This window comes from Pleurodeles waltl, chromosome 2_2 (genome assembly GCF_031143425.1).
Source record: "Pleurodeles waltl isolate 20211129_DDA chromosome 2_2, aPleWal1.hap1.20221129, whole genome shotgun sequence".
In the NCBI taxonomy this organism is placed as follows: Eukaryota; Metazoa; Chordata; class Amphibia; order Caudata; family Salamandridae; genus Pleurodeles; species Pleurodeles waltl.
In genome coordinates, this window is record NC_090439.1 from 639,887,908 (window position 1) to 639,913,249 (window position 25,342).

Consider the following 25,342-nt stretch of genomic DNA (forward strand, 5'->3'; position numbering starts at 1 on the left):
AGAGGCTTAGGGGCCTTGGATATGGCCACTGGTAGAAGGCACTTTGCATACTTTTTAGTGGTCTGTCAAGCAACAATTCCAGCATCCCTCTTATATGGTTTGGAATTGATTGATTTCCCTAAATGTTTTTTTTTTTTAATTGTTGGAAGGTAAAACCCTTAGAAAATTTCTGTGGCGGCCTTAAGGCTGGAACTGGGATTAAGAAGTGTGTTCGTTCAGGGCTTAGCAGGGGTTATATCCCGGGTCACTTGCTTCACAAGGAGTGAGGATAATACTTTAAGGTCCTCCCTGAGGAAAGAAATTCTGGTGAACAACAATTTCAGGTATACCATCTGTAAGAATTTCTCCTACGCCTTAGAAAAACTGGAGTTAGATTGCTATTAGGTCCTGGCTATTACCCCCTCTCAATTGAAAATTGTCTTGAAACAGGCTATGTGGTCTTTAAGCTTTTGATTAGACATAGAAAGTTGTACAAAAAGGAGATATTTTCTGAACTTAGCAGACTCCTTAATAGTAAAAAAAAAGCACAACCTTATATCACATGGAATCTACCATATGGGGTTAGGCGCTTTTGGATGCTGCTTCGCCAGGGATTGCTTCCTATGAATGTTCTTTTGGCAAAATGGCATGGTTCGGCTAAGGAGTGTAACTTCTGTTTAGTTGAAACCCAAGACTTAAATCATGTTCTATTTGCCTATCTATCCCTTGTTTCGTTTCGGCAAAAGACCCATTTGTCTCTAGCTTTCTATACTATCTGTACCAGAGTCTCTTTGAGCCTTGTATGATCCTCCCAATGAATTGTTATGTTTTACAATTTTCAACTTTTATAAATGCTTCTTATATTTTTTTTAAGCATATGAAATTTGAAGATTGTGTTTTATGGTGCGTTGTCTATTAACTTAGTAGGGTGGGGGTGTTTTGGGAATTCTTTTAATGTAAGGGGTTAAGGAGTTTTTTATCATGATACACTTCATGGGTGGAGTCCTTGTTTGTTGGGTAAGTTATTTGATTGTTTATTTATGTATTTAATTCTTATGTTCTTTTTATGTGGACCTCGTTTAGAGTTTCTAATCATAAATAAATATAAACTTGAAACTTGAATGATGGCCTCAGTTAAGAGGCATAAGTTTGATTGGCTATGGATCCAGTTTATAATTACACAAAATAGCTGAGATGCCCTCCAAGATGCACAGTTTCCCGTATTGAAGATGCCTTACCAAACCACTCATGTTTGAACACTCCCGCGGGTGGTCTAAGATTTTCAGTTTTTCCAAGGGGTTAGGCTTTCAAATGAGCGAAAAGTGTCCAAAGCATCCTGCTTGCTGCCTGATCTATAGCAGTCATTGTCGGCGCAAATGTGCATGTGTGTGTATGCATGCTTAATTGAGTGTTCATTTCTGTGTGTTTTGGTGCTTACATGGCTGGTAATACAGACTTCATATTGCCTCCATCAAAAGGCACGTGGCTCCTTCCTGCAATACAGGTCACTATAAAATAGTAGTAGAAACCTTGATTGAAGCCATATTGGACTATGATAATATCCCATTCAGATGGCTGGTGGTGAATTCATGAGTTGCCTTCAAAAGTTGCAGAGTTCTGCAAGTCATTTTTTTGAAAGGCAAATAAATATGGCAACATTTCTATTGATTTTCACAAATTGCTTTGCCATATTTTTAACAGTCTAGGACCAGCAGCGGCTTCTCTGTTAGGGCAGAGGAGCATCGCCCCCCCCTCACTTGCTGATAGCCAGCAGAGGAAAACATGAAAAGTAAAATGATAATAAAACTCTTTTATTATCATTTTATTTTTCTCACGGCGCTAGAGCCAGCCAAATCTCTTAAGGCAGGGCCATTATGACAGCTTGGGGAGGAAGAGTAGTGCACACAGTAAGTGCGCCTGTCTGTTTGGTTGGCTGTTCACAGACCGATATCTCCACCTGACTATGGTGCACAGCTGGGTGGAGAAGAGACACAGGCTCCAAGGCCCTGAGCGAGTATTAAACCAGCCCACTCAGACCAATCATGGCGCTGCTCTCATGCTGGTAAAAAGTGTTACCAACATGAGAGCAGTGTTTTGATTGGTGTTAGAAAAGGGGTCTTTGGTTGACAGTCAGGTTACCCCCTGTTCAAGCAAGGACCCTCACCCTAGTCAGGGTAAAAGAGAATCACCGTCAGCTAACCCCTGTGTACCCCCTTGATAGCTTGGCAGAGCAGTAGACTTAACTTCAGAGTGCTAGGTGTAAAGTATTTGTACCAACACACACAGTAACTTAATGAAAACACTACAAAATGACACAACACAGGTTTAGAAAAATAGGAAATATTTATCTAAACAACACAAGACCAAAACAACAAAAATCCACCATACACAAGTCAAGTTATCAATAAAAATGCAAAAAGAGTCTTTAAGTAGTTTTAAACACACACTAGCGCTGCTAGCGTCAAATTATAACTGGTGTGCGTCAAAAATAACCCCGCACAGGCGACGGTGCGCCAAAATTAACTCCGCGCGGCGGTACGTGAGTCAGAAATCCAGCCGCACGATGATCCGAAAACCCCGCAGCGCAGGTTGTGATCTCCCAGCCTCTATCAGCGAAGCTGTGCGTCATTTCTCCTGCTCCGTGTGTAGATTCTTCCGTCGCGTTTCCTGCGAGTGTCATTTTCTCAGCTGCGGAGCCGGCGCACGTCGTTTTTTCAGCCGCAGATCGGAGTTGCGTCAATCTTTTCCCCGCACAGCGCTCTGTGCTTGGATTTTCTTGTCTTTAGGCTACCAGCTTCTCCTTTAAGGGTCCCAGGAAGTGGATGGGCACCACAGGGCAGAGGAGGAGTCTCTCCAGAGACTCCAGGTGCTGGCAGAGAGAAGTCTTTGCTGTCCCTGAGACTTCCTTCAAACAACAGGAGGCAAGCTCTAGATCAAGCCCTTAGAGATTTCTTCTCAAGATGGAAGCACACAAAGTCCATTCTTTGCCCTCTTACTCTGGCAGAAGCATCAACTGCAGGATAGCTCCACAAAGCACTGTCATAGGCAGGTCAGCTCTTCTTCCTCAGCTATTCAGCTCTTCTCCAGGCAGAGGTTCCTCTTGGTTCCAGAAGTGTTTCTAAAGTCTGTAGTTTTGGGTGCCCTTCTTATACCCAATTTCTCCTTTGAAGTAGGCCTACTTCAAAGTAAAGTCTCTTTTGAATGTGAAATCCTGCCTTGCCCAAGCCAGGCCCCAGACACTCACCAGAGGGTTGGAGACTGCATTGTGTGAGGACAGGCTCAGCCCTTTCAGGTGTAAGTGACCACTCCACCCACCCACCCCCCTTAGCACAGATGGCTCATCAGGAAATGCAGACTACACCCCAGCTCCTTTTGTGTCACTGTCTAGTGTGAGGTGCAACCAGCCCAACTGTCAAACTGACCCAGACAGGGAATCCACAAACAGGCAGAGTCACAGAAATGGTCTAAGCAAGAAAATGCACACTTTCTAAAAGTGGCATTTTCAAACACACAATCTCAAAATCAACTTTACTAAAAGATGTATTTTTAAATTGTGAGCTCAGAGACCCCAAACTCCACATGTCCATCCGCTCCCAAAGGGAATCTATGCTTTAATCAGATTTAAAGGTAGCCCCCATGTTAACCTATGAGAGGGACAGGCCTTGCAACAGTGAAAAACGTGGGTGGCACAACCAGTGCTGCAGGCCCACTAGTAGCATTTGATTTACAGGCCCTGGCACCCCTAGTGCACTTTTCTAGGGACTTACTAGTAAATCAAATATGTCAATCATGGATAAACCAATTACATACAATTTACACAAAGGGCATATGCACTTTAGCACTGGTTAGCAGTGGCAAAGTGCTCAGAGTTCAAAAGCCAACAGCAACAGGTCAGAAAAAATAGGAGGCAGGAGGCAAAAAGATTGGAGATGACCCTGCATAAGCAAAAAAAAGTCCAACAATTGGCATCTGGGAGCCTGCGCAGTGTGTACAAGTCATTGGGGACTAAGAAGTCGGGACCAGAGTAGATGAAGACTGAGACGGTGGCTGGCAGCGGCAAGTAAGTACTTTTTTTTATTTGCCCAAACTCCACATCCCCCTCCCCCCACACACTTACCATCAATAGCAGCTGCCACTGTCTAGGACCCTGATTAAGAATTGGTTGGAAAAAAGTTGCATTTACTGCATCTACTGAATACCATTACCTTGAAGCATGATATTCTCTGAATGAGGGAAATTTTGCCTATTCTGATTTTTCCACTCAGAAATGAGGCATAACATTCGTACTCTTTATATTCTTAACCCATTGGACTCTGCATACCTAGCCTTTTTCAGGCATTTTCTGCCAATACATTTCGGAAGATTTGACCTGCTGTAACTCTGAGGTGAAAATTGCACGGGTGTGGGGTGTTTTACAACATCTTAGATTTTCAATCCCTATGCAAACTTGTGTTGGTCATGGATCAGAATTTTCCTATGAACTCAGAATTAGAGCCTAGGTAGTTTTGCTTCCATACATCTCAGGGGAAAACTGGTTTCCAGTATGAACAATAAATAAAATAAGATTGAGAAAAAAAATAAAATGTGTTTGTGCATTAAGCACAGTTCTTGATTGCTGTTTTCCCTAACCAAAAAGATCACTTCCTGCGAACAGGGGGTGGCATAGAAAACCTATACTTAAAGAATAAGAATTACCCCCAGGTACCTCTAGTCCTTATCCCATTCATCACTACGTGGAGATAACTGTCTTCACAACAGAAAAAATAAAATGAGGAATGCTGGGATATCCGCTCCCCACCCCCTCCCTCTGGTAGTACATAATCTGCACTTACCCACCATTCCGCCTGTTCCTTTTTCTGTCTTCCGACAGGACGAAGACATGAGTATGCTGTCACTGCTGGTCTTGGATGACAGCTGTTCCAGATACGCTACATTCCAGTCTGCTGGGCTTGCTGGAGTAGCGTGGCTGTTTGCCTCGCTGTTAGCTGGGCAGCCTTTGTTTAACTGGTGTGCAGAGGCGGTCTGGGTTGCACTTCTCCTGGCCAGCTGAGAGCTGTGTGAAAGGAGCGGAAAGCCAGGAGCTTGCCTTACTTCCTCCTTGGAACACAGTGGTTGCTGAGTGTGTGAGCTTTTTGACTCGGCTGCCAGTGTTTTGCTTCACCGGCGTTCTGGCCTTACGGTTATCCTCAGGTGAGAAACGCTTGGTGGCCTGTATTTGTTCTTGCTCTGTGGGTCGTGCTGCAGTTATGGTGGCAGTCGCTGCCTGATGTCATGTGCCCGGCGACCTGCATTGGCTTAGTCGTGGCTTTGCTTTTTGCATATTCGTCCTTATGGCTGAATTGTCTGTGGTGTGGTGGTCATGGTCACAGAACGTCACATTGAGAGGCGCAGGTTCTGTTCAAGGTGTGGCTATGAAGGTGCCCCACCTTTACATTCTATTCCCCCTCCAAGTGTTTACTACAATTCATATATTGGTGTCACGCTTGCTTTCTTCTGCAGCTACTGGATACTCAGGCATGGTTCCTTTGTGTCGGATGTTGGTGTGACAGGGTATCATTTTCATTGACTTTTAGTAGTGACTCATGGCCCAGTGGTCACGTTCTCAGGCCCTCACACTGAGGGATGAGGGTTCTGTTCCGCGTGTGTCTGTAGATGTTCCCCTCTTATTCATCGCAGGCTGCTGTCTTTAATAGACACATGCAGCACTGTGATTTTCTACAGTCAATTATATTGTCTCAGTAATGTTTGTTGCAGTGTTTCCTGCAATGTGAATCTGCCCTTGGTCAGTTCCTGTTCTTGGACCCTCACTCTGTGAGGTGGGGGTTCGGTTCAGCCTATGTCTGATCTTGTTTCCCTCCTTTTAATAGCTGGGGCTTCGGAGCTTGTCTGTGGTGTACTGGACATGGCCACTGTCACTAGCATGGTGAGGTGCAAGTTATTTTTCTTCCTCTCCTTTTGCATGGCAGACTTCTCCGTGGTGTTCTGGGGGCAGTCCCAGACTCTCACTCTGAGATGAGAACGTTCTGTTCCTGTTCGGTCTATGTTTGTTCCCCACTTTTGTGGTTATGGCTGGGTCCTGGGGCTCTGGAGCCTTCAGATGTGACATCCGGGCAGCACCTGGTGTAGTCTGCTCACAGCAGTTTAGGATGGTCAGACCTGGTTAGTGCGGGTAGGGGACGCCGTCTGTGCATTCCATATGCTGTTGGTTTCCCACTGCCTCTTTGGGAGTCAGCTGTAGCCTGATGGTCAGTGTCCCAGATTATTCTGCTGTGAGTTGATGATTTTGCCCCAGTGTGTCTTTGGACATTTATCTCCTTTGAAGCCTTGATCCGTCCCTTTCCTGAGCCTGTCCTTTCTCCTAGCGGGATCTGATCTGTCGGAATGGTGTGCTCCTGTTCGGGTTTTTAGTTTTTTGGCCAGCTCTTTGGTGGCCAGCCTGGCGGGGCGTACTTATGGGTCTTCCATATTGGGGTGACATATTATTGTCATGGGTGTCTCTCCTCCCTGTCTGCTTCCCGGGCAGCGCTTGGTGTATGCTCTGGGTCAGTGTCCTGTTTACAGGGGTGGGGGTACTGATGCCTGAGGGCCAGCCCCGGTGTGGGGGACCTGCCTTTCTGTTGGGGAACGTTGAGGTTTGGGGGGTAGTCCTGGGTTGTTCCCCAGCCTGGTTGACATCTCTTTCAGGCGTGTGGGTCATGTGACCTTCCTCCGAATATGGGGTGCATCCGGGTCCATGCCTGTCCTTCCTGAGTTGTTTGATGGCCCTGACACATGGTGTTTTCCTTTCTGTGGAATCATGCTGTTTGGGTGTTGCCTGCTTTGGTATGGAGTCTGGTGTTTTACTCCATTCTTTCAGAGGCCACGGGTGTCGTGGGTTTTTTGCCTGGTGTGCATTTTGTCAGCTTTGTGCCTATTTGTCTGGCATGTCCTTTTCAGGATGAGAGTCTTGAACATTTTTCTTCCCCTGGTGCTGAAAGACTTTTCCATATGGGGCTGGTTTGCAGGGTGCAAGCTTTTATGTATACCTATCTCAGTTTTCTGGATTCTGGATCGTCTGCCTCTGCGTGGTGATTTCTGTTTTCAGGGCTTGCCTTCGGTCTCCACCACGTGTGTTTCCAGTGGGATGGTGGCTCCACTGGTGGTCCTCCTTCTTCTTCAGGAGTTTTTCTTGTCTCCTTCTATGACTGATTGGCTCCTTCGTGGCCTGTCTCAGGGGACTCCTCAGCGGCCCCTTCAGTGTGCGGTTGGTGTATTTTGGTCTCCAGGTTTCTATCTTCTTTGGCCTGATGCCTGGTACCTTTTCCGGATCTGCCTTTTGTGGGGGGCCAGCTTTTGCATGGTTCTTTGCACGGGGTTGGTGCCTCCTTTTCTTCACGTAGTTGTTTTTTCAGCTCTTAGCAAGTTTCATCCTCGCTCCTTGTGGGTTCTTCTGCTGTTTCCACAAGTTCCTCGTTCAGGGCATTTGACTTGCTGATCCTGGTGAGGGTCTTGTTGTGGCTGTTCCGGCTTTTCTATTGCAGGGGTTCCCTTGCTTCCGGCCCCACCCTTGATTCTTGCTATGGTTGCCTGTTCCTTGACTTGAGAGGACTACTTCAGGGCTTTATCCATTTGGGCCTGCTGGTCCTTCTCTTGGATACCATTGGTGGTGATGGTTGTGCTTTTGGGCAGGGGTTCCCCTCTGGTGGCACTCTCTGCCTACCAGGTGACATTGTTTTTTTTTATATTCGGGGGTGTTCGTTCCTGGTCCCCCCTCCTATTGTTTTCCTCTGTTCGATGCCGGGTGTGGGTGTTGCCTTGCTCTCTCTTGGCAGTGAAGTTGCCAAGAGTAGGCAGGGAAATGCCCTTAGCCAGGTGTTTTCTTCTTCCTGGCAGAGTTTTTTTCTCAGTGGCCATCCCCCAGCTAGTGTGCAGGTGGTGTGGTGTTCCTTACTTGTTCTACTTGCTTTCTTTCTCCAGGGTCTCCTTCTCCTCTTTGTGCCTGCTGTCCTCAGGTGGGTCCATGGTGATTGTGGGTTCTGTCGGTCCTCTGGCCCTGGTGTCTGCTTCTTTCCTTCGGAGGCGTTGTTGCCCAGTTTCTGCCTCACTTCCAGACCAATCTCCGGGTAGTATTTAATAGTTCCTTGTTGGCTCTGGAGGTCATAGTTTCCCATTCCCAAGGGGTTGACTGTGGTTGCTTCTCTTTCCCGTCTGTTTCTTTTCTGCTCTGGTTCTGCTGAAGCTATCTCTTTGTCCATGTTAGGGCAGGGTCTACTGTGCTGGGGCTTCCCTGGTTTCTGGCTGTAGCTGTGCAGTGTTTTGGTCACCAGCTGTTTGTTTCCCTTCCAATTGCCACTGGGGAGGGTAAGAGGGGGGTTGTGGGTCCTTTTGGGGTCTGTGAAGATTTCTCCCTTGGATTCATCTCTGCCCATCGTCCTTCAGTTTTGGTGTGCAAATTTTGTGTGGTGTTGGCGATGTCCACTTTGGTTGCACAGTGGGCTGGGAGTCCGGCTTTCCTGTCTCTTTGGGGTTTTAGAGGCTGGGTTGTTTCTCCAGAGTTTTCTTTGTTTCCTCTTGTGTCTTGGCCTGTTTTTTCCAATTTTATGGGTCTTGAGCTTGCTTCTACAGACCTTTAGTTTTGGCTCCTGTGTGACTCTGGAGGAAGCTGTTGTTCCTCTTTTCTCCTTTTCCGTGGTCGTTTTGTTGGCCCTCCCTTAGGTTGGGCATCTGGGGGTCCTGAGCGCTCGTAGGCCCTTCTTGTCTTTTTCAAACTATGGGGTGGTTTTGTATTTTGACTCTTTGGTTCCTTCCCAGTTTTGCTGCTTGCAAAGTGCTATATCTCTGCCTTAGGTTCCCTGGGCACAGATCCCTCAGGGTCAGACTGTTATTTCCAGCCTTTGCCTAGGTCTTTGTGGTTGTAGTTGGATTATGCCCAGAGGGTTTTTCGGTGGTCGTAGTTCTTCTTTGTGACCATCTCTCAGGCAGTCTTGTTGCTCTGGCCTTTTTTGTATCTGGTGTTCCTCCTCTGGCCGAGATCTTTGGCTGGTCTCCGTGGATGGTTGCAGTCTCCTGGGATTAGTCTTTGTGTGTTCCCATTCTTGTGCTGTGCCGCTCTGCTGGCTGGGATTCCTTTGCTCCTTTGGTCTAGCACTGTTGCTTTCTTCCTCATTTGTGCTTTGCCTCTACCTTGGCCTGGGGATTCCGGAGTAGGGTGTGATCTTGTTTTTTTCTCCCTCACTACTTGTTTGGGTTACTGTATTGATTGTCTGGTATGCCTTCTTGTGGTTTTGTGTTGATTCTGCCTAGTTCTCAGAAGGCCAATTTTGCCTGCTTGGGTATTCTCCACTTAGTGATGAATGGGGCGAGGACAAGAGGGACCTGAAGATAATGTTCTATTACTTACCGGTAATATTCAATACTCCTGGTCCTGTTGTGCCCGTCCAATTCATCTTGCCCCTCCCATCCTCCTGTACCACAGGCCTTCTGTTGGGGGCTTGGTAATGCAGGCGTTATGCTGGGTAAGTACAGATTTCGCAGCATTCCTCATGTTCTTTTTTTCTGTCGAGGAAATAGTTATTGCCACTTAGTGATGAATGGGACGAGGACAGCAGGACCAGGAGTAATGAAGATTACCAGTAACTAATAGAAAATGAACAGGTCACTTAGTTTGGTAGACCAGTATATCTTACAGATATTGACAGATGTCTTGTTCACCACTTATGGAGTGTGTACGTAGGGATACAGTCTAAATAGGAAGGATGGGCCAGTCCCACACCGGCCCAACTCTAAATAATCTCATTAAGGTTGCATAGTAAGAGTGGGTGTCAAAATGACCATGGTTTACAGAAAATGTAGAATTACATATTACTTTCTCTATTGAAAAAGTGATTAACACATAAGGTTCATCTCACTTTAAACTAATTTTGTAGGTCATTTTCCCAGCATGGAGATAAGCAATACTTTGCGGTCTGTGCAACACAATGGTTCTGTGGTAAACTGCATAATTAGAATGGCAAACGGAGGTGAAATAAGAATACATCTCATTAGGCAGAGACCTCACAGCTGCTTGACTGCAAGCGTCAAAACACAAAGGCACGATTTATTTTGAGAGGAGTACCTGAATATTGTTGGATAGAAGAAGATGTATTGTTGGAGACCAACACTATGTTGGAATTATGCACAATTTCTGGATCTTCATTCTAATTGCAAGATACTCAAGATCATTCCCTACATTAGCTGATCAAATTACAATAATTGTTGTCACAATTAAAGCATATAACATTTTGTTTTCTGAGCCAAAAAGTGTAGCTCCTCTATCACATTTGCCAGTACAGATAGGGTTTAAAAACAATTGCTCAGTCGCTAAGATGCAATTGAGCGTCAAATGCATGCCTTCAACAGACCTACACTTGTTCTCACTGCTGATAACTTCTGCAGTCACCTTCAGCTGTCCCCACATCTTTCTGAGATTGTTCACATCCCTATCTCTAACTTCATAACTCTTACTGATCTTCTTGCTTCTAAAACCTTTGGATGCCTTTCACACAGTAGACCATGACATATTCCTCTCAACAATATGATGGCCACTGGCTGGTACTAACCTGACTCTTCTCCTTTATAGCTGCTGAAGGCTAGTTAGGGCCTGATTTACAGTTTGGCGGACGGGTTACTCCTTCACAACGGTGACATATATTCTGCCTTATATCCTGCCTGCTGAAATCAAAATCCCATTGGACATGATGGGATTTAGATTTTGGAGAACATGATATCCGTCACCGTTGTGAAGGAGTAACCCTGCTGCCAAACTCTAAATCAGGCCTTCACTGTCTTGGTGTTCCCCTGCCTCTATGTACTCCTCAATATCAGTGGGTCTTCCCCTTTGATGTAACATAGCCCCCTTCTGCTTTCTGTTAGCAAAGTTAATTCTGAGGATTTCAACAATTTTGTGAGTTTCTGTCACCTACACTAAGACTGATCACATAACTAACTGTGAACCATAATCACTCTTTCTTAAAAGATAATTTCTTTCCCATCTGCCGTTTAGCTCAAATGTGTGCTGATGCAAAATAATCCACATGGAGGACTGCTGTTTGAGATGACTGGGTTGGAGATGCTGGATTTTTACCTTGATTGTTTTTTGCTGACTATAGAACTCTGAGCATTTGACCCCTGCTAACCAGTGGTAAAGTACCTGTGCTCTCCCTTTCAACATGACCAAATTGGCATCCGTTTGGATGGCAATTTAATTTACTTGTAGGTCCCTAGTCTCTGTTACCATATGTACCTAGGCATGCAAATTAAATGCTACTAGTGGGTTAAAACACTCATTGTGACTCCCACTAAAGTAGTGCAGTAAGATATGTATCCAGGCCTGCTACTACAGATTAGTTTTAAATGGCTTGCAATAGCAGTTTTCAACAGCTATTTCAACCTGGAGTAACAGAACGATTGCCAGGCCTAAATCTTTCTTTTTGCTACTTGTAAGTCAGCCCTAAGGTAGAAGCTAAATGTCTGTAGGGCAGGGTGAATTGTGTTTAAAAAGTAGAACATGTATATTTTGTATTTTGTGTGGACCTGCCCCATCATTAAGCGGTTTTGGGTGCAGGTCAAGGAGGACCTGAAGCATACTTCAGGCCGGCAGCAACTCTAGGCAGCCAATATATGCCTGCTGGGTTTATATAAAAGAAGACTGGAGGAAAAGGCAGGCAATAGTTTCTTTGACTTGACCCTTGGAACTGCCTGCAGATATATTGCATGCCACTGAAAACCTCCTTTGAGGCCCCCACACAGTCAATGGCCAAAATAAGTGGAGACCTGGGCCTTGGCAGAGGGAGTGGTATGGTGCATAGAGAATTATCGGGGTCCACAGGTGACCCTTTGCTGACTTGTGGGCAGAGGTTGTAGCCAATTTCCTGCACCGCAACTCCTAGGCTGAGGTGGCTTGGGACAATGGTCTGTCATAGGCATGAACTCGTTTTAGCATGAGCACCTACCCTGCAGGGGACTCCCCTGGCCTCCTCCTGCACCGCCATCTTGGGTACCACCCCATCCTTGCCAAGCAAAGAATCAAAGGTGAACTAAATGATATTCCCGTTGACCTAGGCAACCGACTCCAGGGGCATACCAACTGAGCAACTGTTTGGGTTACTAGCTATAATGTATGTTTGTTTCTTTTTACTTGGCGAGAGCTGTCAACATGATGGAAGGTGTGTAACTCATGATTTAGGCAGTAATAGTAGATAGTTGAGCATGCTAACATTGTTGAGTCATAACCTGGTACACTGAGTGCCAGAAGGGAGAAGAGGTGCATGTTCATTCCTATCAGTTTCAAATGATGTGTAAGCTGTTTGACTGATTGCATGTACTTGGACTGACATCAATAATGAATAAATGTCAAAAACCAATTCAGAAGTTTAAAATCATGTATATATAATGTCTTACATTTTCTAGCAGTGAAAAACTTCCAAAGAGTTGTTCATTGAGGCAAGGCTGGCTCTTCTATAGAAGAACACTCTGTATAAAAACTTATCATTCTTAATTTTAGTTTGGGAGCATCTAGAAAAATAATTCAAGAACTTGTTTCATTTTAGTTTAAAATCCAACCTAATGGTTACATCAGATTTTATATTGCTATTTTGCAAATTACACTTTTAGAGAGTTGCCATTTTCCTGCCTGAGCCAAAAAAAACTCTCCAGTGTCACTTGTTTGCTGGTGGCTTCCCTGTGGTAAAATGAGCATTGCTTCCAGACAGTGGAACAAGGGCTTGGATGTGGGGAGGTATTTTTCTTCCTTGTGCAGCATTGCCTTGGGGCTGTGTCAAGCCCCTTTCTAGGCTTCAAAGGATTCCTAGTCTGTCACTGGAAAATGTAGCACACACCTAGTTCTGCCTCCCTTTTGTCTTCCTAGACATCTTGCCAACAAACCTAGTGGGAACTGTCCCAGAACTGAACTGGTTTGGTGTGTCCATAAGGGAGGTTTTGCCCATTATCATAGCCACACCTCTGGGCAGGTACAGGGAGCTCTGTCCAGGAGAAGAAAGGTTCTGCCATGTTGCATTTGGCAAACAAAGGGTACTGTGGGATTGGATACAGTAAAACAAAAACATGGGAAGTGCTGCAAAAGTTGTAGGGCCACCCCTGGGAACTTTTATCCCATTGGTTAGGGAGTGACCACGAGTTGCCCTACCCACAGGCTGGCACTGATCATAAATGTGGTCTACCCAGTACTTCATAGGAACACTCCGGAACCTGTGAAGAATCAGGAAGATTGCCTTGCTGTCCGAAGAACCTGAGAGAAGACTTAACCTATTTGCCTACTACCCTGGACCCTAGAAGTGACTTTAAGGTTCAGTTGGCTGACCGCCTCTTTGAGCTACAGGGACACAAGTAACTTCCAGAGGCTTCTCTCCCTGCAGCTGCCCAGCTGACCAGTTCCAACTGGACCTGTCTTGGAGTCTTTGCTGAAATGAGTCCTAACTCCCAAGTTGTGCACTCAGGTCCAGAACCATTGGCTGGTGTTAGAGTGTACTCCTCCTCTCCACAATTGCAGGATGCAAAACCTAAAAACGTTATACTCACTTTCTGCTTGGAGAATCGAGGGAGACTGGGGTCACAGTTGAAGCTGTAGCATTTAACGTTGAATCACCAGTTGGCCTCAGCTTGCTGGTTTAACTTTTTGAATGAGATCCAACTTCAATAAAAGTTTCTAAGTCTGGACATAGAGGGCTTCACTGAGACTGATGCCAAGCTAAAGCTGATTGATGTCATGGCCTTCCTGGACACGGACTCTGCACTTCACCCATTTGGAGCTTTCAGCACCTTCGTCAGTGACTGAACTGAGACCCTGGACCTTAGCAGCCTGCCATCACAGAGCCTGCTTAGGATCCAACTTGCAGCTTATCCAACTGAAGACTCATCGACAGTCACTTTTTCTCCATAAAACCAAAATGTATCTTTTCCAGCAGGATGAACTAGGTCCCTGTATCTGACATGTGCTCCATTGAGGTAGGCCTTAATGTTGGACTTTGTCCTGGTCTAGGGCAACCATATACCCGCGGTTGGTCAGTTGTGCTTTTTGATACTATTTTTAATTCAAAATTTTTAAATTCATAACTCCGATTCTACTTATTGGATTTTTATTGTTTTAGTGTCATGTTATGTATTACAATATTATCTATTTTTCTAAATTGATTTTGTCATTTCTATTGTGTTTTCACTTTATTACTGCTTGAGTACTGCAGAAATACTTACACATTGCCTCTAGGTTAAGCCTGGCTACTTTTTGCCATGTTGGCAGAAGGTTAAGCGAAGGTTTAATATTGACTTCAGTAGTTCATCCTGACAAGGATTGTAATTATTATTTGAGAGATGTTCTCATCCTCCTCAACTAATACTCCAATTTCTTACACTCGGAGTATAGCTCAATTAAAAATTTAAACATTTGAATTTATTTAATATCTTTCCTGGTGCATAATAATAGTAATGTGTTTTTTCAAAACTGTAAAGTTTGCACATCTTATTGCTTTCTAATAAATCTAAACTTTTCACATTCCATTTCAAAAGTTATAGAGTAACAATCAGATAATAATGTCTTGTTATCTCTTTGTTGCTAATTGCTTGCATAACTTTGTTTGCTGCTCTCATCATAAAGCATGTATGTTATTAGTAACTTAGAAATCGTAGTATTTGATTAAGAGCTAGAAAGACGTTAATTGTTGCCTCTTATTTTCAGATCTCAGTAAGAAATGAGTGAATCAACTACTACTAGTTACTCTGGCCTTCAACCATACTCATCAGAGAGTGCACAGACGGCATCAACTCGCCACTCTAATGTAACAGAACCTGTTGTATCCAAACGCGTTTGTTTCTATAAGAGTGGGGACCCTCAGTTCAATGGAATCAAGATGGTGGTTAGTAATCGTTCCTTCAAGACGTTCGACGCCTTGCTTGATGGCTTGTCAAAAAAAGTTCCATTGCCTTTTGGAGTGAGAAACATTAGTACACCCCGAGGGATTCACCAGGTTTCTGCCTTAGATGAGCTTGAGGATGGCAAGTCCTACATTTGTTCCCACCAGAAAAAAATTAAGCCTGTTAACCTTGAGCGAGCCAGCAGAAAGCCTTTGCTCTGGCAGAGCAGCCGACCAATCAGTGCTCGTCGCCGTGTAGTACAGTTATTAAGACAAAATGAAGTCAACCCAGCACCAGGTGATAATACTGCAGTACCTGGCCTTTCCAAGAAGCTGGTTATCTTCAAAAACGGGGACACAGGATTCAAGCATACCATCATTTTGAGTAAAAAAAACACCCAAAACTTTGAGGCCTTACTGGATCATATGACTGAAGTTATGCAGTGTCCAGTCACCAAGCTATACACCGCAGACGGCAGAAGGGTAAGCAGTTATATTGCACTTGAGCGAAATGTGCTGTCATAAGGGTTCTACAATTTTACCATTAACAATGTATTAGCGGTTGTATTGTGAATCCCCAGTTATTCACATCATGGATTTTTCCATTAGACCACCAATTCCATTTTACGTTCATTTGTAGTCTTTTGTGTAACAGTGTTAATATAGTGTTCATGTAGAATTCATGCTCTTCGTACATTCTTCCTCTGAAACATTTAAAGTCATCACTTTTATTTGCTTCTCATGTTTCTTTGCCTCTACCTATCAGACAACACATTCCTTGCTATAACACTGTATAACTGTCATAGAAAGTGTTCATTAAGGTTAGCTCAAAGGAACACTAATTGCTAAAATTGAGAATCCCCAGACAAGACATAGGCCCAGATTAATATCTGGGGTGGGCAGCCCATGGGCCGCCATGGTAATGGACTACATTACTCCATTTCCATTGTGGAGAGGCTGCTCACCGAATTTAAACATGATGCCAAGCAGGCAGTCATTCATGAAGGCATTGGCAGGAACTGCCATAGCAGTGGTTCCTGTCAATATCTTTTACTGTTTGATACCAATATTCTTTTTTTTCCTTTTCAAAAAGAAAATCCCCAAACAGGATTTTCTTTTTGAAAAGAAAAAAATAATGCTCCCCTTACCATGTGAGGCTTCTCCCATGGCTGGGGACTATAAGAAACGCTAAAAAATTGTCTGCATGTCTGCCCGTCTAAATTGGGCAGCCGGATATGGTAGGTGGTCATTCTAGTAGAAAAAACATTGCAACGTTGCCTGTTAAAAACGGTCTCATTCAAGGATAGAAAACGGAAGGGAATATCCACATATTTTACAGGGATGTGGGAAAAGTGGTTTCTATACATGCACATTTTTCCCCCTGGAGGAAAAAAAGAAAATGTAAGTATGAAGAAGGTATTTTTGCATTCATTTACTCATATTTTATCCTCCACGAGAAAGGCAAGTGGATAATTTTGTGACGAGAAATATACACCTTTTGTTAATTTATAAGACTACTCTAGAATGTCTTTGAGAATGCCTCAGAGTCAGAAACCTACTCCAAGTACTGAAGGGAACCTACATATATGAATATTCATCTTTTACAATGATCGCTTTCAGAATCAGATGCAAAACTATTTCTTCCAAAATACAGATAGAGAACATTATGGACACTAAACTTGGATGGCATCTGCATATTCCATTGTCCTTTGATTAATGTTTAACACATGGCGCACCTGTGGGCAGTGTTAGATTTCTAGAAAACGAAGTGCCGGTGCCCAAAGCTGTCCTCAGAATGCCGCGGCCAGGACAAGCACGGCCAAAACCCAGGCTGTATAGTCTGGAATCCACTTCATGCCTATTTAATTCACTACAAGACACTCTTGCAGGTCCCCACTGTCTTCCTTTGTGATATTTTCTATTGCTTTTTATGTCTTTGTCTTTCCACTTAGTGCACTTTCCATCTTTCTCTCATGAAATAACAGATGAGGAAAAATAAGAGCTGTTCCCCTAAAAATGAGTGCCGGTGGCCCCCACCGGTTCAAATTAAGCACTGCCAAAGGAAAGGTAACAAAAAATAAAGGAACAAGCTAATTAGTAGAATTACAAACCTTTGTTTTTTAATTGTTACAGGTATATAACAACCCATGTAAATCTTCTTTCACAGAAAGACATTTCTGGTAGAATGTGGTCTTCTGACTGTGTTCACTGGGATCCTACTAACCAGGACCCCAGTGATTATGCTCTCTCTCCCAAAACTCTGTATTTCATCCACAATTGGCACACTGGTGCCCCCTTATAAGTCCCTAGTGTATGGTACCTAGGTACCCAGGGCATTGGGGTTCCAGGGGATCCCTATGGGCTGCGGCATTTATTTTGCCACCCATAGGGAGCCTATGCATAGTCTTCTACAGGACTGCCATTGTAGCCTGCGTGAAAAGGTGCATGCACCCTTTCACTGCCATTTTTCACTACTCCAGGTCACTTGTAAGTCACCCCAGTGGCCGGCCTTCTAACCCATAGGGCAGGATGCAAAGTACCTGTGTGTGAGGGCACCCCTGCACTAGCAGAGCTGCTCCCATGAACTCCAGCCCCATTTTGCCAGACTTGTGAGTGCGGAGACGCCATTGTGCGCGTGTACTGGACCTAGGTCACAACCTATGTCCAGCTACATAATGGTAACTCCGAACATAGGTATATTTGGTATCAAACATGTTGGAATCATACCCCAAGGCTTTTGCAAGCATTGCTTGTATGATTACATGCACTCTGGGGACTCCTTAGAGGACCGCCTGTATGGCCATTTCAATCTTCTGAGAAATTCCAAGCAACCCAAGCTGCTGCCACCTCCCAGACAGGTTTCTGCCCTCCTGTTGCTTGAGAAGCTCAAGCACAGGAAGGCAGAACAAAGGATTTCCTTTGGGAGAGGGGTGTTAGAACATTGTGCAACATTGGAACTCTGGCTCCTTCCAGCAACTGCAACATTTCCCTGGTTGTACATCCTCTGAGGACGGCCCTTCTTCAGCCTGCATCAGAAGAGCAAAGCAATCTCCCTTGGGGTGAAGGAGCCACCCCCGCTTCTGCAGGCACCAACTGTGATGACAACTGGCTGCGTGGATCCCCTCTCCTGCTGCACTCCATGGATCCTGCATCACAGGTGGTGGACTGAAGTGGTCCTGATGGTCCTTTCTTCCAACTGTCCAACTTTGGTGGAAGTAAGCCCTTGCCTCCCCACACAGGACAGTACCCCTGTTTACCGCATCATTTGCAGCTGCCAAGGCTTGATTGCATCCTTCCTCCAAGATCTTCATGCATCTTGAAGCTCCAGCCCCACTCTATCCTGCGGCACACAGCTCCCTGAGTAGTTTTCCAGCGGTAAGGGAGCCCCTTTTTCGTAGTGCTGCATGGGCCCATTCTGAAACGTTTGTGTCCCCATCCTATGGGACTCCTGTGAGTGCTGCCTGGGCTTCTGTGAGCTCTTTGTGTTGCTGAGGGCCTCCTCTGACTCCTCTTCCTGGGTAGAGGCTACCTGGTCTTCCTTGTCCCTGGCAGCGCCACTTTCCGCTAACTGCAAGCTTTGCATGTGCCAAGACTTGTTGGTGGACTCTGATGATGCAAACCCGACTGCAGTTCTCAATCCGGCGTGGGACATCACCTGCAGCCTCCAGGAACCCAACTTCATCTTCTTGGGTGCAGTGCTGACTCTTCTTCCTCACCAGTGGTTCACTTCTTGCACCTTCATCCTGGTGGGTGCACATTGCACCAAACATATATATATATATATTGTGTCATTTAGAAATGCATTTGAAATATATTACATTTATTTATGCAGATATCTACATTATTCGGATTTTCTCATTTCTTTTGGATACCGTTTTTGTGCAAAAGTAATAACACTGTACAATCAATGAGGTATAGACAAAATATAGTCCATCATGCCATACTATTACAGATACACAATTGGGTGGTAAGGCACATGTCTGGAATAAAATAAACGTCAATGAACCACGTTATAGTGAACCTCATCACTCTAATGCTGCAGGCAGTGACACAATATGTTCTGTCTTGTCTATCGATTACCACATAACCTTGCCATGGCAACTATGGCATGATTCGAACGATGCCACTGACCATGATACAGTCACAGTTGTATGTCAAATATCAAGGTCAATAATATCAAGGTGCACTCATTTCTACTTTACACTATTGACTTCCAACATACCGTTAAGGTAAGCATATATTGGTAAGTGTAGATTTACTATTCTAACAATACTTTTACTTACCTTGCAGATGTTCTGGTAGTCACGTTTGTGTATATACTGAAGAATCATAAAAAGTCACAGTGTTTTGGTAGAGCACCACATCCATACCAAACATGTGTGTAACGTATTATCTGATGTTGCCTTCTGTATCACCTTTATAAGAGCAATGATGGCTAATAGGATGGCAGACTTTTCTATTTAATTTCTCACTTTCAGTACTTGTCTTGCGCGATTGTGAGTTTTTCATAAGTATCAAGTGCTAAGATAATGCAATTTCTTTTTGGAAATAGACCAATTCATGTGCTACTAATTATAATTATTTAAAATTCTTATCTTATAAATCTGTAGGAGCCTTTTCTCCTCCTGTGATATTGATGTGTGCCACATAATGCCATCTAACAATTACCAGGAAGTACAAATTTGAGCTAATGAATTCCTGTTCAAGTAATGGGTTTTGTGGGATGCTAGTAGTTTTAAGAAAAAATAGTACAATTTCAAAATCTGTAGTTGTTCATTATATTTTCAATTAACATTTGTAGTGCTATTTTCAGAGATAGCAGATAAAGTGAAGCGCAGCGGGACTGTAGATCAGTTAATTGAAAATTAAATGTAGCGCTTGAAAGTAGCCAGGTGCTAGCTGTTATTTTGGAAGGTAACTCAAAGTCAAATCATATGGACATAACAAAGGCTGTATGTGCTTTACATCTTAAAAATTAAGTTAATGTTGTTGATCCACCCTTGACGAGAACTAGTTTCCAGAAAATGCTAGCTAACGGCAAGAGCATTGTTCCTCTGATATCTCTTATTTCCAATTTATTCATTATCTTAAGAATGATACTCACCGCTATGTAACACTAGGGAACCAAAGCAGGAAATGTGCAAATGAACTCCAGCAAACATGCTCAATGCCAAAGCGTCAGAGGCGTTCATCTCAAATATAACATTAAAACATAGAAAGGCAAATAAAGTTTAGCATAAGTATTAATTTCCTAATACATCTTTAATACCACAAAACAACTTAAATAACCAGAGGTGACTTAGTTGTATTGCTGTTTAATTCTCACATCTTATATCAGTTATACATTATTCCCCATAAAAATAGGAACAGCATTCTTTATGAGAGCTTTTTTTTACATCTGTTAAAAAGTTCATGATAGAAGGGTATTACCTGTTTGTATTAAGATGTATTGCAGTGTGTGTAGACTTATCAGGTGAAAATGTGTTTATCTTAACAAAAGAAAGGTTTCCTCCACAAGGGTGCATCTTCTCAAAGAACTAGGCCAGGCACATGACGGCAGCTGCAAAATTAGAAGTTATCTTGTTGAATATAAACATCCCCTTTTTAAGGAGTGCATGTTGTGCTAGTGTTGAATCTTTTGATTTCTTCTCCATGTTAAATACTAGCCTTCACTCTGGCCTGACTGTCCTTCCTGAAGAGTGTCACATTCTTGTTAACAAAAAACAAACAAACAAACAAACTTAAAGATGCCAAGCATATGTTGGTTGGTTTTCTAATAATTTCGTCTCTGCCTATTGAACAAGCCAAATGTCAGAGGAAAGTGTTATGAAGTCAGCTCGTTAACCAAGGGGTTCATGTCCTGCCAGTGACAGACTTTGGCCCTCATTCTGACCCTGGCGGTCTTTGACCGCCAGGGCGGAGGACCGCGGGAGCACCGCCGACAGGCCGGCGGTGCTACAATGGGGATTCCGACCGCGGCGGTAAAGCCGCGGTCGGACCGGCACCACTGGCGGGCTCCCGCCAGTGTACCGCCGCCCCATTGAATCCTCCACGGCGGCGCAGCTTGCTGCACCGCCGCGGGGATTCCGCCCCCCCTACCGCCATCCAGATCCCGGCGGTCCGACCGCTGGGATCCGGATGGCGGTAGGGGGGGTCGCGGGGCCCCTGGGGGCCCCTGCAGTGCCCATGCCACTGGCATGGGCATTGCAGGGGCCCCCGTAAGAGGGCCCCTACATGTATTTCACTGTCTGCTGCGCAGACAGTGAAATACGCGACGGGTGCAACTGCACCCGTCGCACAGCTTCCACTCCGCCGGCTCGATTCCGAGCCGGCTTCATCGTGGAAGCCTCTTTCCCGCTGGGCTGGCGGGCGGTCTGAAGGCGACCGCCCACCAGCCCAGCGGGAAAGTCAGAATTACCGCCGCGGTCTTTCGACCGCGGAACGGTAATCTGACGGCGGGACTTTGGCGGGCGGCCTCCGCCGCCCGCCAAGGTCAGAATGAGGGCCTTTGTCTGATGTGCTGAAAGATAAAATATGATTGGATATAGAAGCAATCCTCCGAACAATCGCTGCAAACTATTTAGAAATGCCTTTGTCATAGGCATTTTTTTTGCAAATTTAATATGATTTGCCTGAAGAATCCCATAGGAATATATTATTCCTCCAGGTTTATACCTTCTATTAGCTAAACTGCAAATGTTCTAAGCACACTTTGCCAAGTTGGTAAACATTTTCAGATGGGCGTCAGATGTTGGGGTATTTTGCTTCACGAAAGAGTAACTGGACAGTTAGACTTGACCTTTTGTTTCCTTCCTGTCTCCCTTGGTCTTATGGTCAATGACCATGAAATGGACACTAATTTCAAATTTACAAAGCTATTGCAGAGCAAACAAATTAGCAGTATATTTTGCCATGTATAGCATGAAATTAAAGAAGTGTTTGTCAGCGACACTTACAAAATCTTCTATTATATTTTTTTCATAAAATGTTTTTTATATGTTTAAAAAGTGTCTATGATTTTCAATTGTTGCATTTGATTTGTCCTTTGACAATGGTTGAACGCGTTATGAGTTGACTATACCATTAAATTAAATCATACATTATATTATGATCTACAGGAATTTGGTTTTTCATTCCCATTTCCAATTCCCATTTCATAACCATGGTATGAAGTTATTGTATAGATTTCTACTGTGTGTCGTTACCTTCACAGTGTTTTTATTTAAGGAATTTGGTTTAGAAATTTGGTAATTCCTTGTTGAAGCCTGTTCTTCAATGTTTCTTCTGTTTGCATTTTCTGTATTAGTCATACCATCTTGACTATATTAGGACAAATTCATGCCTCTAAATTTCAGTTATGTGTACTGAGACTTTTCATGCTTATTCAAAATCTTGAGAATTTATGATTCCAGTTTTAGTCTCCACTACAGATTGAAATCCATGAAACCAGCCTACTCAGTCTCAGCTATTAAACAATCTTTAAAGTAAATACATTAATCTAAAATTAAATACTTTCTTGTTGCTTTCTATAATATACTTTCTTAATACATTACAGTTAATGTTAACTTTACATGGTAAGGCTCCTATACTCTGAGTTTCTTGCAAATATTTTCGTATTCAAGTCTTACCATTCTCATAATCTTCCCAATTTTCTGTTCTCTTGGTAGTAAATTGCAATCAATTAACCCTGTTGGAACATACATTTTCCCTGCATTGTAAACATGGTAAATTTCCCTGCTGTGAGTATGCATCTATGTCAATCTGATAGCCTGATTTTAGATTTTGGTCCTGGTGTTACGCTAACAAAGTGTGTGCAAAGAAGACTAGACCTTTCCTATGACATGAGTAGGTCCTGGAATTGTCTTGTGATCGGGGTCAGGATGGGTGGTGCACAAAATGTGCCCTCATTGTCATGTAGTGACCTCATGTTCCTAACTAGTGGGAAGGGTATTAAGTTTGTAAATCCATAGTTGTGGCTTCACGTTTTGTGTGTCACAGGACCAGTCATATAAAGTTCTACTTCTATGTACTTACCTAGACCTTAGCCCTAATATTTCAACTGTGTATTATGCATGTTGATGTGAATAGCCTGTGTGGTACGTGCATGATATGTGGGGGTAACCCATCGCAATAGAGGCCTGCGAGATCCATCTTGGATAACCCAAGCCCGGTCTTTGCTCTAAACGGCGATGAGGTTATTTTCCTAGACATCAGAAGTGGATTGCTCACATTCCTGAAGCTGGAAGGAGGAGACCTAGACACCGAAGTGAAATCTAATTAGGCTTTTGCTAGGAGAAACAGTTGATTAGTCTTCATCAGTCCTGCCATTTGGTGCGTGGTAGGAGATAGGGATGGTACTGCAGAATCCACTGTACAGAGGATAAGGAAACGTTTATTTGAGGCCTGGCCTTTTGTTTTTTCCTAGTTACCTCTTCCTTTGATGACAGGTAGGTACAGAAAACGCACACCTCTTTATGCTTCTGTTCTGGGTAGGTATGAGAAGCATCATTCTAAACAAAGGCTGTGCCTGGAGAGCAGCCTGGAAAGGACACTCAAAAGGAGAACACGTCAAACTATTTTTACAGTGACAGACAGAGGATACTTACCTCATGTTTGATTTTGGTGTATAAAAGTGGGACCCCACTTGTTCCAGTTTCCAGTCTTCTGTGGCTCACGAAGAGTACTTCACAGTGGTGTCTGTGAGGCACTCACAAGGGAGGAACTGATGAGAGAGATCTGAGAAATCCAGTGTGGCGGGACCCACAGTCTTTCCTTGCTAATTCCCACGTAAAGAAGTGGGAAGCAGAAGATACAACTGACTGGCGTTCAATCTTATACTTGGAACTTTATGAAAGCTAATATCAAATAACTTCATTGCTGTAGGCAACAATTCGGTTTGCTCAAAAGACCAGCATTTGTCTATAATCCTGTTCGATTTTCCCATAGTTATCAGCTGACCACAGTAGAGTGGACACCGGCTGTGATAACAGCCATTATCATTAGACCATTTCTGTTTTCAATTCAAAGGCAGCTGCTTTTGATGATAAAGGAGAATTACCTTAGTTTTCAATGAAACAGGATAAACATAGACAACAATCTCATGCCAGGAAGCCATAACCACAAAAGTGGGGAGTGGGGGCACATGTTGTATGTATTTAGTTTAGCCTTTGAGACTTATACTTGTTTTTAACCTTTTTCACTGATTGTTTTCTTTAGAGATATAAAGGCAGACTTGTTTGTACGAATGCCGTCTATGGGCCAATATGGTTGACCTTTCTTTTGAATAAAGAACCTAATTTTCCAGCAAGAAATTTGCTTGTCAAGAGCTTTGAAAGTAGATTCTCACACTGCGAAGGCAAAATAGTCAATCTTTCCGCCTTATGGTTGAAGGGATGGTGCTAATTCATCTATTGAAAGCCCATTGGAAGCATCCTTGACAAGCAGTGCATGGTAGTTGTAGACGTCAACCCTCCATGACCAACGGATTGTGAAGGTTTCTAGGAAAAGATGCTGCAGAACTCTATGAAGGCCAATGACTGTTTGAAGTGTCTATGACAAAAAGACATGGGCACCATTTTGACTCTCACCAAACCGCTTTAGCACTAGGGCAAGGCTTGTGTAGAATGTTCGCATTTGGTAGCATTGCCTAAGGGAAAATCTAGGTTCTGATGTAGAAGTTGGTAGACAGTATTACATCACAAAAGTGATGGATACCCAATCCATCTTATTACAAGTACTGTGGAATAAAATACTCTTGAAGTAAGGTAGCTGGGATATCCATCAAATTCAAGATGGAGTAACCTGTACACCAAATTCTAAAGTAGGGCCTTAATTTCCTTAAGATAGAATATGCTTTGGGGAATGGAGTGATCTTCAAACCCTCTTTGAAACTTGCTCCCACTCATATGGGAACAATGCTTTAGAAGCAATCAACTGCAAATTCCTCACCAAGGATGAGCAATTACGAGGGCTTTGCCCCAGCTTCCTACCATATACCACTGACATCTGCTGGAGAGAACTCATTATTAAAATATTTCCCAAAGAAAGACTATTTGAAGAGTCTGATGCATCAATGAATGGATCACCTATCAGGAGATTAGATGCGCTTTACAAATTCTGATTGATTGATTGATCAATTGTAAAACCTAATATATATCTTATTCCTGCCTAAATCACTTCAAGATCTCTTCATCAAATGCACCTATTGTGCAAACCCTAAAATCTGCAAGAGACACCTTCTGTGACATGCTGCTTGCTGACTAAATTGAAATCCAGAAAATATCAGAACAGCTAAGGATACTGTGTCAGATTGGGTCCAATCTTTGTCACACACCAGAGAGAGACACTCATATCCCAGCATGGCCAACAGCGCTTTATCCAGGTATAATCACAGATAGGTCTTCATTTTTTCTTGAACATTGTCAATGACCAAAATGTTTGCTGAGCTTATTGATTAAGCTTTTACTTTAGGCCCTTACATT

At 43.7% G+C, this 25,342-nt stretch overlaps 1 protein-coding gene across 3 annotated transcripts in view; it reads left to right on the forward strand.

Moving 5' to 3' along the window:
• Positions 1-25,342, forward strand: part of LOC138282511 (oxygen-regulated protein 1-like) — an 896,912-nt gene that overhangs the window by 200,439 nt on the left and 671,131 nt on the right. For all 3 annotated transcript variants that reach the window (XM_069220189.1, XM_069220190.1, XM_069220188.1), the window contains exon 2: positions 14,687-15,344. In XM_069220189.1, the coding sequence (XP_069076290.1) occupies positions 14,700-15,344 (645 nt within the window). In that variant the 5' untranslated portion in view covers positions 14,687-14,699. The remainder of the gene's footprint in view (positions 1-14,686; positions 15,345-25,342) is intronic.